The 14,195-nt window shown below is 38.2% G+C and overlaps 1 protein-coding gene across 1 annotated transcript in view; it reads right to left on the minus strand.

The window, feature by feature from the left end:
• The window catches only part of FBN2 (fibrillin 2), a 294,460-nt gene that overhangs the window by 12,223 nt on the left and 268,042 nt on the right, over positions 1-14,195 (minus strand). Inside the window, exons 56-60 of the mRNA XM_088475116.1 lie at positions 13,471-13,593; positions 10,895-11,101; positions 9,133-9,258; positions 7,109-7,231; positions 937-1,053 (exon numbers count right to left, since the gene is read on the minus strand). Coding sequence (XP_088331242.1) covers positions 937-1,053; positions 7,109-7,231; positions 9,133-9,258; positions 10,895-11,101; positions 13,471-13,593 — 696 coding nt within the window. The remainder of the gene's footprint in view (positions 1-936; positions 1,054-7,108; positions 7,232-9,132; positions 9,259-10,894; positions 11,102-13,470; positions 13,594-14,195) is intronic.

Below are 14,195 nucleotides of genomic sequence, written 5' to 3' on the forward strand. Positions count from 1 at the left end.
AAATAGCAGATATTATGTAAACACACCATATCTTAGGTAATCATTCTACAGGCGAAGTTATGCACAATTATTCAGATTTAAGTTAAAATTGACTGCGCAATTGTTGTAGAGTTTAGGGGACCTATGGCTCCTTTAAGTATCACAGGTGGCAGTAAAAGAAAGCACTGTATCATCTAGGTATTCAAATTTCAGAGCTCTGGCCACAGTCAGAGTGCACCTCTGTCAGGGATACTTACTGAGGTCCCTGACATATATCCACCATTATTTTCAGTAGACACAAAAAGTGACCATTTGAAAGGAGATACGGATCAGGGAATTTCCCATAAACAAAAAATGAATCATGCACCCTGCAGCCAGTAGAGCCACCTGGAGCATATTAATGCTCCTGGCATTGCTCTTCTTCCTAGTTCAGGTACCTGGCCCTTTTAGCCTGATATCATCATATGTTCGGGAGGCAGGGCTGGCACTGGATGGAAAAACATCCTTCTCTTGCTCTGCAGAAGGTGGGAGCCATGTTTGGTGGTGTGGGTGGCATGTTGGGGGAGCAAGTGGGGATGTACAAGTGGCTGTGAGGAAATGTGGTGGGCTATTTTATAATAATGGGGGTCTGAGTGCTTATACAGTAGGGAAATTTGGTGGCATCTGGTTAAATTTTAGAGCAAGTGAGCGGCATGTGGGGACATTTTGGAATGAGTGATGGGGTGCAGAGATAACTTTGTAGCTTTTTTATTTCTTAAAATTAAGAGTAATGTGCACCTCTTTTGAAGGTTGGAGGGTTGCACATGTGGCCCTTGAAGTTTGTCAGGTTGTCCATCACTGAGTTAGGATGACATCACAACAGGACAACATAAAGATTTTACTCTAATGCTAAATTTAGACACATACATGGTTATTTTCTTTCACATATGCACAATGTGGTACTTAGAATGCCCTCACCAATGCAAGCAGTGTGATGCTGGGTAAAGCCCGGAGGACATTTACAACTGAAACTTCCAACATTGTTGACACAGAGGAACTGGCAGTTGTGTTGTTTGGTTTGACATTCATCAAGATCTAGAATAAATAAGAGATCCCAGTTAAGCAGTTTTCGAACACACACACTTTCTCTTCATTTCAGCCACAAGGCAGGTGCACTCATGTTTTTGTCTAAAATTGTTGCAGATGTTACTCAAGTGCAGGTCTGAAATATTTCCCTTTTTCCTGCTAGAGGCCAAAGGCTTAGGCATAGAGGCATGTATGGAATCCAATAGAATATGACGATGTATCTATATATCTATATTCGCACTCATAAACATTGTAAAAGGGAAGTGTTGTCTTTGAGGTGATGCCAACCTTCCTTTTTCAGTATTAAACTGCGTTCCTAAAATCAGTATAAGTAATAATTAGCAACTCAATGCAACATACTAACTCAGAACTCTTCTCCTGACATACACTGTGCTTACAGTGGGGAATGATTATGTATTTCTTACATAGGTATAATGTGAAGGTTTTTTTTTATTGTTGACATATTTTACCATTACATTTAAAAGATATATGTGATTACAGGCTGAAATGTATTCTATACGTTTTTGCTTAATTATGTCTAGCAAAAGGTAATGTCTATTCCAGACTTAGTTTTATTCTCTATACAGACTATGAGTTGTGGCTGCACCTCTTTGCCATTTCTCTGTCCAGTCCTGGTCAACCGCCTATATCCAAGCCCACCTCAGTGATCTCACTTGCCACTAGGCAAGGTCTTCTAGCTGGACCAAATAAAATACATAATACTACGCAAGAGAAACAATATCTAAAATTTCACAATAAAATACACATTTATTAATAATTGAATGTATCATCCAAGCAACGCAATATATTATATCACTATGTAACCATACAAGTCACATATAAAAACAAAGAACCACACACAAAACCTCAGTAATCCCTTGAAGTTATTCCTGTCGAAATAATACTGTAATAGGCTCACTGGAGAGTGGTAATCAACAATGTTAGAGTTCTAAACTCCTGATGGTAGTACAATAGTGTCCGTTGTAAACGGGCTTCAGAGCTAGATAGATTTTCACCAGATTTCAAGGTGATTTAGCTGGAGGACTGTTCACCACCTTGCAAATGGTGTAAATATTGTGCAGATTTTTATTGTTCTATCTGTCCTGATAAAAATGAGTACCATATACTGGAACATATATTATAATCAATACCTAGTGATGCTATTCACACGTACAGTCTGTGCAACAGTGCTGCAACTGAAAATCATGGTGTATGTACAGCAATGTCCTGCCCGTCTTAATTGGTACTCTTTAGTGAGTTATAAGGGAAGTGGGGTGGGCAGGGAATAAAGGAAAATAGGCAAAGTAGGTGCTCACGGTTTCTGCATACTTGACAGTGCTGTGATTGAATTCCTCACACTACTCATCCGAGCGTCTTTGGAGCCTGTTACTTCCGCTATTCCCCAGGCACGTGAACCGAGACGGAACGTGTTAAGGGCTCCACCTCCTAACCACACACATACTGGAGCTCTATATCCGGCCACCCTGGATGTTAAGCGACGTTGGCAGTTATCTGCAGCCGGCTAGTGTGGAGGCTTCATACTACCATCAGTGTTTATGCCCGGGGGATTTTATTTGGTCCACTTTATTTATTTAACCCCCACAGTAGGTTAATTATACTCCAGCATCAGATCCAAAGTAGTTTTTAATTTGGTAGCACCTTGTTGTTTTGGTTTTTCTACTAAGGCGTTCTAGCTATTTATTTGTATTGTCAAATTGTAATCACACTAAATACCAGGAAGTCTCTAAAGGCAGATACACATCAGGCGATATATTGGACGACATATTGTTCCGACATGGATCGGATTGATATATTGTCCATATCACTCAGCGTGTACACTTAATCATGCACTCACATGCATTGTCAGCAACGTTGTCCCATCTGATGTGCTGTGCGTCAGATGGGACAACGTCGCTGATAACCGCATGCAGGTGAATGCGGAATGGAAGGTTATATTGCGCAGTTGTACAGTGTGTAAGGCTGCCTGATATATCCTTTCATTATGTGTCTGGACGGCTGGGATACACGTCTTTCTGATATGAGTAGATGAAGTGATTATAGGGAAGATAAATGATGGAACTGTACAGCAAAAGGAAGCTCTTCAGATAGACTTACAAAAAGTCCTATAAACAAATATATATATATATATATATATATATATATATATATATATATATAGAATCCCAAAACTGCCGGCACTCAGGGGGTTAAATCATCTGGTCTCGGTGTAATGTCAAAAGATATATATCAATCCAACGGGGAATAGACAGGCACTCAGAGGCACGATTGAAGATGCTCAAAATAGTGTATTAACGTCTACGTTTCAGGGCACCAGCCCCTTCGTCAGGACACACTTAACAACATATGTATGTTGTTAAGTGTGTCCTGACGAAGGGGCTGGTGCCCTGAAACGTAGACGTTAATACACTATTCTGAGCATCTTCAATCGTGCCTCTGAGTGCCTGTCTATTCCCCGTTGGATTGATATATATATATATATATATATATATATATATAAAACCTTTATCTTTGCAATAGACAAATATGTATGAAAGACAAATAATTCAGGGTAGAAAACCTTGTAGAAATTAGAATATATGAATTTTTTTTACACTGTTTAAAAAAATAAAGAGGGATAATCATTTTAGCAGAAGCCTCTATAATATGGCAGAACTGCAGATAGCTTATTGTTTCACCATTTTATCACAGTTTGTGCATATGTGTTTGCCAGCAGTTTACTAGAAAACAAAAATTGGATATACCATATTACTTATTTTGTTTTTTGATTGTTGGGGTAGACATGTTTAATTTTAAATTAGAGATAAAATACTATATAATATTAATTATATTTTCTGCTGACAGGGTTTTGAGAAGCTTGAGGCTTTTTCTTTGCATCAGGATGGTAGCAGAGAAAGTGGCTTAGTATAGTTAAATGTTTAAATATGAACTTGATTCTAATGTTATGATGAGTAAAGTGTCTGTGTACTTATTTTATTAATTATCATGTTAAATCTCCAATACAACATAGGATTTTTTTTTACTTAATGTGCCCATCCCAACCCAAGCCCGAGCCCCTGCGGCTGCTACATGCATGTTTTCACTGAGCACTGCCAGAAGGACAATGAATATTGTTACCCAACTTGTTAAATAAGAGAGGGGAGGTGGCACTATAGGAAAATATTTTCCTAGGTGGTCATTTTTAATTAGTCATAGAAGCAAACTTAGGTTTGATGTTCCCACCTGAGTGTTGAGAGATTGTTCCTGATTGGTTATATGTTTATTATGTAGATAAACACCTAGATATTAACTTATATTGTGCAAACAGCCCGTCTCATGCCATTGTTTTTTTTTTGTTTGTTTTTTTAACCAATGGATTAAGCTGGATAAAGACACAAAGAAGGGTGTAGATGAGAAATTCATAGTACCACTACACTCCAGAAAAATGTATGGGGCAATCATGTGGCTAACATTCTAACGGCAATATCTGGAACATTACAAATATTTAAAAATACAACTGATTAAAAAAAATAATGGGGTCCATTATGATTTTATTAAATATTTAATATTATTACCAAAACATATTGGGTCCATTATAAATACTTTAACTATATATTACTATTAAATAGGATAGAAGGGAAATATTATTACATTTTCACAATACTGGAAGTACTAAATGTATTTTAATACTGTACAGGGATACTTTGAAGGAAATGCAGGGGTGGCTTTAAATTAAACAATGGTAGTTTTCCCAAATCTGCACGTGATTTATGGATCGAGAGCCACTGTACATTGCCAGCAGTTTGATTTTTTACCTTCAAACTGCTGGCTAGTAAATCCAACATTTTGGAGGTTAAAACCACTGGCAATATACAGTGGTTTCATACCACCATAAAAAAAAACTTACGTAAATCTAGCCCTAAATATGATAATACCTGGGAAAGTTTCAAAGAGAATGGAGACGGAGTACTCAGATAGAAAGACAATATATTACAAAGTGTGAACAATGTCCAGTCCATTATATCCACAGACATCATTTGAGTTGGACAATTTAAATGTTCTTTGGGATATACACCTCTTTATTTAGTCTGTAATTTAGGTTGCACATATTCAATCACACAAAGTTTTCAGGTCCAAGTTTCAGAATGCATTTTCTATAATAATGGCTCAAGTTTGACATCAATGTTGCCAGGATAAACATGTGTTCTCCCACGATATATATAAATAAATCCACAGTTTTACATATGGTTTCTATCTTTTTGTCTCCAACAACAGTGATATGGATTAAACCTTTGATTTATTTAATGTAGCACTGGCAAAAAAAATACCTTTACATATACTGTAAAATGTTTGAGAATAATTCAATTTATTGGAATAATCTCTCTAAGGCCCTTATTCAGACCCACTCGCGAGCGGCTGTCCGCTCGCAAGTGGGTCGATGGTCCCCACTGCGCACGGAGCTCCGTCGTGCGCATGCGCGAGACCCGACGAGCGAAGGACTTTCCTTCGCTCGGAGTGTCTCATCAAATGGGGCGTGCTGTCGATGGTGACTGACAGCACGCCCCCTTTGGTGGGCGTGCCGGGGGCGTGCCTGCCAGACGTAGGCGTTCCCAAGGGAACGCCTACCGTCTGAAGCCAGCCCCACTGACATCACTAGTAATGTCAGTGGGAGTGATTTTGGCTCTGATAGAGCCAAAATCACTCCTGGCCTTGCGGTTGAAAAACCCAACCGCAGGCTTTTGCTCGCAGTTTCGATGGTCGCGATGGTCAAGACCATCGCGACCATCATCCTGCACGCTCGTATATGCTGTGGGTGGTGACCCACAGCTATACGAGCGTCCAGGAGGACGCTCCATATTAATGGAGGTGGGCCCTGATTCAGAGCGAGCGCTCTGGTCAGAGCGTCCGGCTCTGAATCAGGGCCTAAACTCCTAACCATTTGTAGGGACTAACATCTGACTGTGGCTAATTTTCACAAAGCCATAACAAAACCGGCTATAGGAAAAGCCAGATTATAACCTAATTTACCTAATTAATAAAATTGAATGTTAATATAAAGAATAATAATTCTACTGTACTGTATTGATCATTCTTATACAGCCTTCAAACCTTTCTGTGTACTATTAGCTAACATTTTGGCATACAGTATGTGTTCCTTGTGGGAAAAAAAATTACATATACAGTAATTGCTGCAACCATAGAAATAAAGAAAGTTTTATGTAGCATAAGGGCTCGTTCGTATAAACGGTTTGTTAGCATTTTCTTATGTCATATCCAACATGTAACAAGATATGGGTGTAACGGATACTACAGCACAGAGGCTGCTTCTGTGTAAATTCAGGGATGGATCCCAGCTGCTGGTACACAAAAGATTATCCGGACCCATGGAGGGAGCCAAGAGTCCGGTAGACAGATAGGCACTCGGGAATCTGTCCCTGGTAGCCAAGCATGATTTAGGGACAAGGTCAAGAACAGAGCCAGGAATGGAAGTAGGATGAAGCCAAGGGTCAAAGTGCAGGAAGTCAAACAACACAGCAAGATTAACAGGGCCAGCTAGACCAGAGTGCAAGCACAATAATCAGGCACAGGGACTGTTTTTTTACAGACTTATAAAGATCCAAGTCATAATTGTCATAATTTTGAAAATGCCCTCAGTGAGATACAGAAGGGCAGGCGCAGGTGTAAAGTGTGAGGTGCATTGAGTCACGTCATGGTGGCCAGGCCCCCCTCTGTTAAATGCCCATAGTTCGAACTTGAATGAGTTATAAGGGTAAATGAGTTGAATGTACAACCTAATATTTTTATTTGTTTTTTGTATTTACCGGAAACACACTGAATTAGACTTAATTATTGTGTTTAATTTTTTTCTTTTGTATTGCTGATTAAAATAAGCATATACTGTATACACACAAGTTTATAGGTTATTAGATGTCAGATTGTAAGTGTTGAAGCCAAAACTCTACAAATCACCTTTCTGTATGTGTAAAACATCTAGCAATTCACTCACTTCCAATAATTAGACCATTCCTTAAGAGCAACTTTAACTTCTTCACTTTCCTCCACTTACCTTTACAGGTCTTGCCGTCCTCTTGCAGTATATAACCTCGAGGGCACGAACACTGGTATCCCCCTTCTGTGTTCTTACAGATAAAATTACATGGTTTGGGGGACTGGGAACACTCATCAAGATCTACGAGGTAGTAAAAAGGATAGAAAAGGAATTATAAACGGCTTTACATAATTACATACGATGTTACATAAAGAGTGTAAAGGAGCTTTCCTGTTTTATACTGCAGGCCCAAGTACATTGCTCAGTAACGATAGGGAGATCCTATAGCTCTGGGTAGTTTTTGCTGTGCATCTCCCTTTTCATCTATATCGTTGAAGTAGTGAAGTAGCCAAACAGACTTTTTATTTATTGGTTTAATTGTGGTTTTATATGGGCTTGACATGCTAATTTTACTAATTAGTAGTTTATAGCAAAGTTAATTATTAATACATTAAATACAAATGACTTTTGTTTTTTATTTATTGTACTGTATATGGACATAGAAAAAAAGTGATTTAAATTATACATGTAAGTTATATGTATGTACAGGTGGCAGAGGACAGGCCTCATTCACCATGAATTATCTTTTACTACCATATTTATCATGCTTATTTTATTGGCAAAATACTCAAAACTACTTTAGTCTTACCCCTCTTTCCTGCTGGTATTACCCATCTAATGCCACTGACTCCACTATTCAAATAAGATTTGTAAAAGGAAAGATGCCACTGTGATTCAGAAGACGACAGAACTGGTCATACTAAATACAGAGTTTCCATTCGGTCTTTGACACCTTCAGAGCCATCTATGAAATGAGGCGATGCTCATTTAATGTAAATGCAAATTAATAAACACATCTGCCATTCCCTGATAATACCAAATTGACGAAAACATTATCTTTTTTGCTTTTATCATTTTGAAGAATTGATCAATGTCTGCAATGATATTTGGTATTTCCCCACTCATTATTTAGAATTGTGTGGATTTTTAAAAATGTCCTACTCATTAGATATTAATGCATTTAATAGTTTATAACAATATGAGCACAGCAGGACTGCCTTTATTTTAAATGTGATATATTTTTCCATGTATTTTACATTTAGGTTTAATTTAGCAGAAATAAAACATCGTACTTCGAATGAGTAATGAGAAGTGCATGTATTCCATAAACAGCAGGGTCAAAACCTTGCCTGGCTTTCCAGTACCCCCATTTATTTGTATTCAATTTCAATAAAAACTATTGTGAAAAAAAAAAACTTTCTGTGACACCTGTCTAATCAGGAACCACCTTCTACTTTGCTCTTTCCCCCATTGAGGCCCTTCCAAATATTACTTATATGTGAAGTTTTGCTTCAGAGCTTTCTGTACCCAAGACCTTAATTTCATAAGTATTGATTAATTAATCAATTAATTGCCCCCTTCCACCATGAGTAGCACAATTATTGTAATAATACCATATTTGGTCTAAGCAATATAAAACTGTGCCCACACTACATGGGGGAGATTCAATTATTATTTCTTGGGCTGCTTTTTTTGGGGGGCGCCCAACGGAGTAATTCAATTGTTATTCTGTTCGGGTACGATAGCTGCCGATGCCTCTTACTTCTGTTCAGGAAGGCACGGGCAAAGATGTGCAGCAAACCCATGGGTAGGGCTCCCAAACAGCAGTTTGGGTGCAGTAACCAGGACTTTAGATGGGTTTAGCTGTTTTACATGGCTAAACACAGTCTAGTAAGGCGCGATGAATGCTATAATTAATGACCGCCCAGAACAATTGAATTGCAACACTGGGTGCCCATTAATTATCGCCGCCCACAAAACAATTGAATCTTCTCCATTGGCATGATAGTCTGGGCAGACGTTCCTGGAATACTTTTGTCATGTGATCACTCACAGCCAATGTAATGAAAGCTGGTAGCTAGATGATGTCAAAGGGTGTTTATCAGGAACACAGTGAGTTTGCAGTTTTGTGAAGGAATGTTTCAACACCTTATTTACAATGTAACACAGCTAATCCATACAGCAGTGAAAACAGATCTTACCAACACATGATGTGCCCCCGATGTCAGTCGTGTAGCCAAAATTACAAAAACATCTAAAAGAGCCGATGCTGTTGACACATTGCCCATTGTGACAGAGGTTTGGCATCACTTTACATTCATCTATGTCTGTTCAAATAGATGACATTATTCAATGAGAATGCATCATGTGGATTAAGGAAGAATTTTCATTGTAATGCAGTTTTATTAAAATATAGGAACAAAGCAGGAATGTTAGTGTAAAGAAAAACAGGCATGTGTACAAAGGAGAAGTAATACAGAAAACATATTCCCCACATTCCTCACATTCTGTATTTATCATTCTAGAACTCAGGATGTTTTGGACGGTAAGATGTCAAATAAGGGTCTATTTACTAAGCCTTGGATGGAGATAAAGTGAACAGATATAAAGTCCCAACCAATCAGCACTTAACTGCCACATTGGTTGACAGTTACAAGCTGATTGGTTGGGACTTTATATCCGCTCACTTTATCTCCATCCAAGGCTTAGTATAATCTATAATCTATACAAGTGTTGGTGCTTTACTGCCCATGACAGCTAAACAGTTACATTTCAAAGTATGCAAATGGCAGAAAGGTCTACACATGCCAAAGAACTATAGCACCCTAGCCTTACTGCATCACCAGCTCATTGTAGTTTAGCTGTGATGTAAAATCATTTTGAATAGAACAGTTAGATATTTGACCACTGAATAGTTGATAACGTCAGGCATTTCTTTGTCTAAACCCTGTGAGTTAATGACAATGTCATTAAGGACCTCACTAAGAGTATGACACAAGGCAGGTTTTTAAATGTAAAATATGCTTTTGTTTGAATTGCACATGTACATGAAAAGGGGTATTCCTACATCCATATTACACTATTTGTGTATCCCTGATTAGTGCCGAGTCCTTACATCTGAAGAAGTGGGAAGGGGAATGTTAGCATAGGCCAAAGTGAGTAAAGGTATTTTTACTGTATGTACTTGTGCTCTACCTAGTGGTACTGTACGCTTGTCAGGAGGAACATCTGTTGTGAGCGATCTACTACAGGAGCAAGATTCCATGCTGGTGATGATCATTATCAGCACAGATCTGTTCAGTTAAAAAATGTTTTGAAGGAATGCATTACATGTACACGACATGACTGTCTCCAATTGTGGGGGATGGGACTGATGACACTAGAGCAGGCAAACTCGCAGAATGAAGACCCCTGTCATGAGTTCAACCACCGCCTAGACCTAAGGGATTCGGGCCAATATATACTGTAGATGCAGACCCATTCTACCTAGAAAAAAAAGCCCTATGCTGGATCACTAGAGCTCTCCTTAGCACATGTGCTGTGGTAATAAATACTTCAAAGATATATTTCACATTTTTTTCCTTGTGACAAACTGCAAGCAGCTGCAGCTCTATACTGCTCGGTTATGCTGGTGCTTATAGACCTGCAAGTGTCAGTAAAACTACGGATGCCATGGGATAAAACAAAGAAAACCTATCCATGGCGAGGAATTGCTCATTGCCACAATGTGAGTGACAGGGCAGGCAGCCTGACAGCTAATAATCAATACAGAGCAGCTTTACGCTAATGGTCACAGACACACATTTTATGTCTGTACTTTTGGTATAAACATGGGCAACTTTCAATGAGTGAATAGGAGAGATTAAACATAACGGTTGTGTGAAGCTTCGTACCAGACCAAGGGGCCCATATTCCAAATCAACAAACCATTTATTACAATTAAACCCACCAACTTGAACGTACCTCTCCCATCAATTGTGTATCCTGGTCCATGCGGGCAAAGTTTCTTAAATTGAGTGGTACCTGGAAGAGGGCAGATCTCACACTGGTTGCCCCAGCCTCTACCTCCATTGCAGCAACATTCAGATTTAGTCACATGATTGCGATTGCTGGATGACAGCTGACACATTGTTTGCAGTACTTCAGAGAAGCAAAATCCCTGGCGTGTGTCTGAAGGCGGTGAGACAGGCAACAACTTTATACATTGGAATGGTTAATTATCTGTAGTGCAGATCGGAGGTAGAACTATTTCAGTGGGCTAAACTTATTTATTAAACGTAACATGCAAATTCTAAGACATAAAAATGTATTTAAGTGTAATGATAAAAACAATATCTAGCATTATCACCTTATTTATGGTCTTCATTGTAGTTTTTCACAAGTTAAAACTATTGTATTAAACAAGCCTACACTGAGAAACAGAACCAGTTATTCTCAGTAATATATTTCCCTTCTGTTAATTCAATTATATTACAATTATTATAATATTTATATCTATTGGCTCTTAAGAATATGTTCAGATTGAGTGACGTGATGGCGAATACAGTAATAATGGGCATCAAACAAAACTTGATCTTTATGTCTAGAGATAATTTATCCCTCTGGAGGAAGGGTATATTATACAGAACGGCAGTCATGGAACATGGATAACACTCCTTCCAGAGCAAGTACTAATCACTGGCAATGTAATGAGGCTGCTGTGCTTTGCACGGTAGGGGCAGTAGAGTTATATAATAGCTGCCTTAACTACTAGAGCTAATTAGCTCCTTCCCCTAACTGGAGCCCGGGGACAGCCTTATGCAACTGTTTCTCTCAGGACTCCAAGGTAAGTGTCTCAAATCTGGACAAAAAAACTGCAAAGTATGAAGCTGATGACACCCAAATCTATATCTCCTCCCCCGACCTCTTGCCTTGCTACTCCTATCACTTTGCCTCTAGCCCTTCACCGGGACGGGGCAATTTCTGAAGCTTTGTCCAGCGCCCCAACTTTTTTTTAACAACTTCACACCTGTACCTGTCAGTTACATTGCAGCACAAAAATATGTTACATTCATGTAAAAACTGTATAAGCACATTTAAGACAGAAGATGGAACCTGCTTGGCATTTAGCAAATTAGCTATCAGATTGCATTTCTATTGTCTTACAAATTCCTCCTAAAATCCACAAGAACTGGTGTCGCCTTATTTTGTTCCAATTAAATATACTGCTGTATCCAAATGCCGTAAGGGCTTGTAGCTGTGTATTTCCATGAACATTATATATAGTAATGCATAGACAGCATCTTTTGGTGGATGTTTTCCACTTGTATATAAAATGAAATTCAAAGCCTTCATTTAACATGATTTTGCATTGGATTTCCTTTCCATCTTTATTTAATTAGAACAAACTGTTTTATACAAAATTGTTTGCCACATTGAAATATTTGGGGTAAAGTTCCAGCTATGGACTGCCTTACATTGGCTAAGATAGCACTTGTCAACATATGAGCAAGATCCCTTTCACTAATATATGTAATGTAGAAGTTCATAAAATATAACCCATACGTATTGTTAAAAATTATCCAGTCAGGTATTTTACAGTTGTTATAAAATGAAAAAAAAAAAAGGCACTGACTATCTAGACTTTACTTAAACCGGCTGTAGAAAATACATGATCTTGAGTAAGACAAGGCTGAAAATCCTTCATCAAATGAAATGTACCATAAAATTTTATACGGTGCAATGCTTCCAGGCTGTTTTTTTTAATGATGTATGGGCCTTTATTTGAGTCCTAATTACTTTACCACAGTATTACTCTTATGCTGCAGACATAGGACAGGAAAATGATGGGACACATAGGGCCAGAATGCTGTAAGATAGCAGACATTATCATATTGTCCATTTTTTAAATATCTTTTTTTTTTTTTTAAAGTAAATAGATTAACCTCTTCAGTGCCAGAGGCATATTTTGGCCTAGTCAAGCAAACTTTATTATAATATTTTGGGAGAAACATTTTGCTTTCCTGTGATAGCATATTAGCAATACAGTTGTATTTTCTGGCTAATAAATAGGAAGAGACTGCAAAAATATGTCAAATAAATGCTTCTAAGTTCTTCCTATAGTTACAACCCCACTATAACTATATCTACTTACAGTCATCTATCCTAACAACTTTCATTCATTCCTAAATTCTGTAAGCAACTACATAAAGACATTTCACATTCCAGTGCAGAACTCCGCCACTATAGGAATTGCAAAAACTCAACTGCACAATGCTGCTAATAAAAGACCTGAGGGTTAAGGAAACATGTGGAACTTTATATAAATCTAGTGCACATTAATAATATGCTTTTATTTTCTACCTACTACTAAAATTTGATCAGTTGTTATAGATTACAGCATGTTTTTCCAGTGTAGCAGTTGTCTTAAATATCCTTTTGTATTATGGCCTTGTATCAGTACCCATAGTGGGGTCTGCTTATCTTCTGCAAGGATTTCATTGCTGACATGGAGTTGTGTAACAGTAATCCTAACTAATTCTCATGTTCATTTTATTTACCGAGGCATTCCGTCCCTGAGACAGGCTGAAATCCTTCGTTACAGTCACACCGATAGCTTCCAATGGCATTGACACAACGGCCATTTTCACAGATACCCGGTTTGATCTGACATTCATTTTCATCTTTAACATGCCAGATAAAAGATATAAAAAGAGGAGTAAAACAATGATTACAAAATGTTACTTCTATATTGCTACGAGAGATATGCAGGCTCAGTTATTTCAAATTTTCCTGGCAAGTTCGGAATTTTCCCGCCAAATTTCGGGTCTCAGACAGAGACAAACGTCATCTTTCATGAACAATCTTCATCTTTCATGGACTTTTGTCCATAAAAATGTTGTTTGTCCATGACAGATGATGTTTTGCCTCTTTCTGAGATCTGAAATATGGCGGGAAAAATCAGAAGTTGGCGGGAAAATCCGAACCGATCCGAGCATGCACATCTCTAAAAAATATACGAATAAATATACTGACAAAATATGTGTAATAAGGCTACCTCTGATCTCTGTGCCTTAGACGTGACTGCTAGCTATTGAATGTCCAGTCTTTGATAACGTTCCCGGGTTCCAGCTCCATCACATTCTTCTGCCACTTACAGTTGTTTATAAAGCATAATATAGTATATCATATGATAATGTACTGTCATATCATAGTTTAGCACATTGTAAATGTTTATAGGTCGGCAGGAGAGTGCAGAGAAGACAGGACCCAGGAACTCTGTGAA

This window comes from Taudactylus pleione, unplaced genomic scaffold, assembly GCF_031769625.1.
Source record: "Taudactylus pleione unplaced genomic scaffold, aTauple2 ptg000162l, whole genome shotgun sequence".
NCBI classification, from domain to species: Eukaryota; Metazoa; Chordata; class Amphibia; order Anura; family Myobatrachidae; genus Taudactylus; species Taudactylus pleione.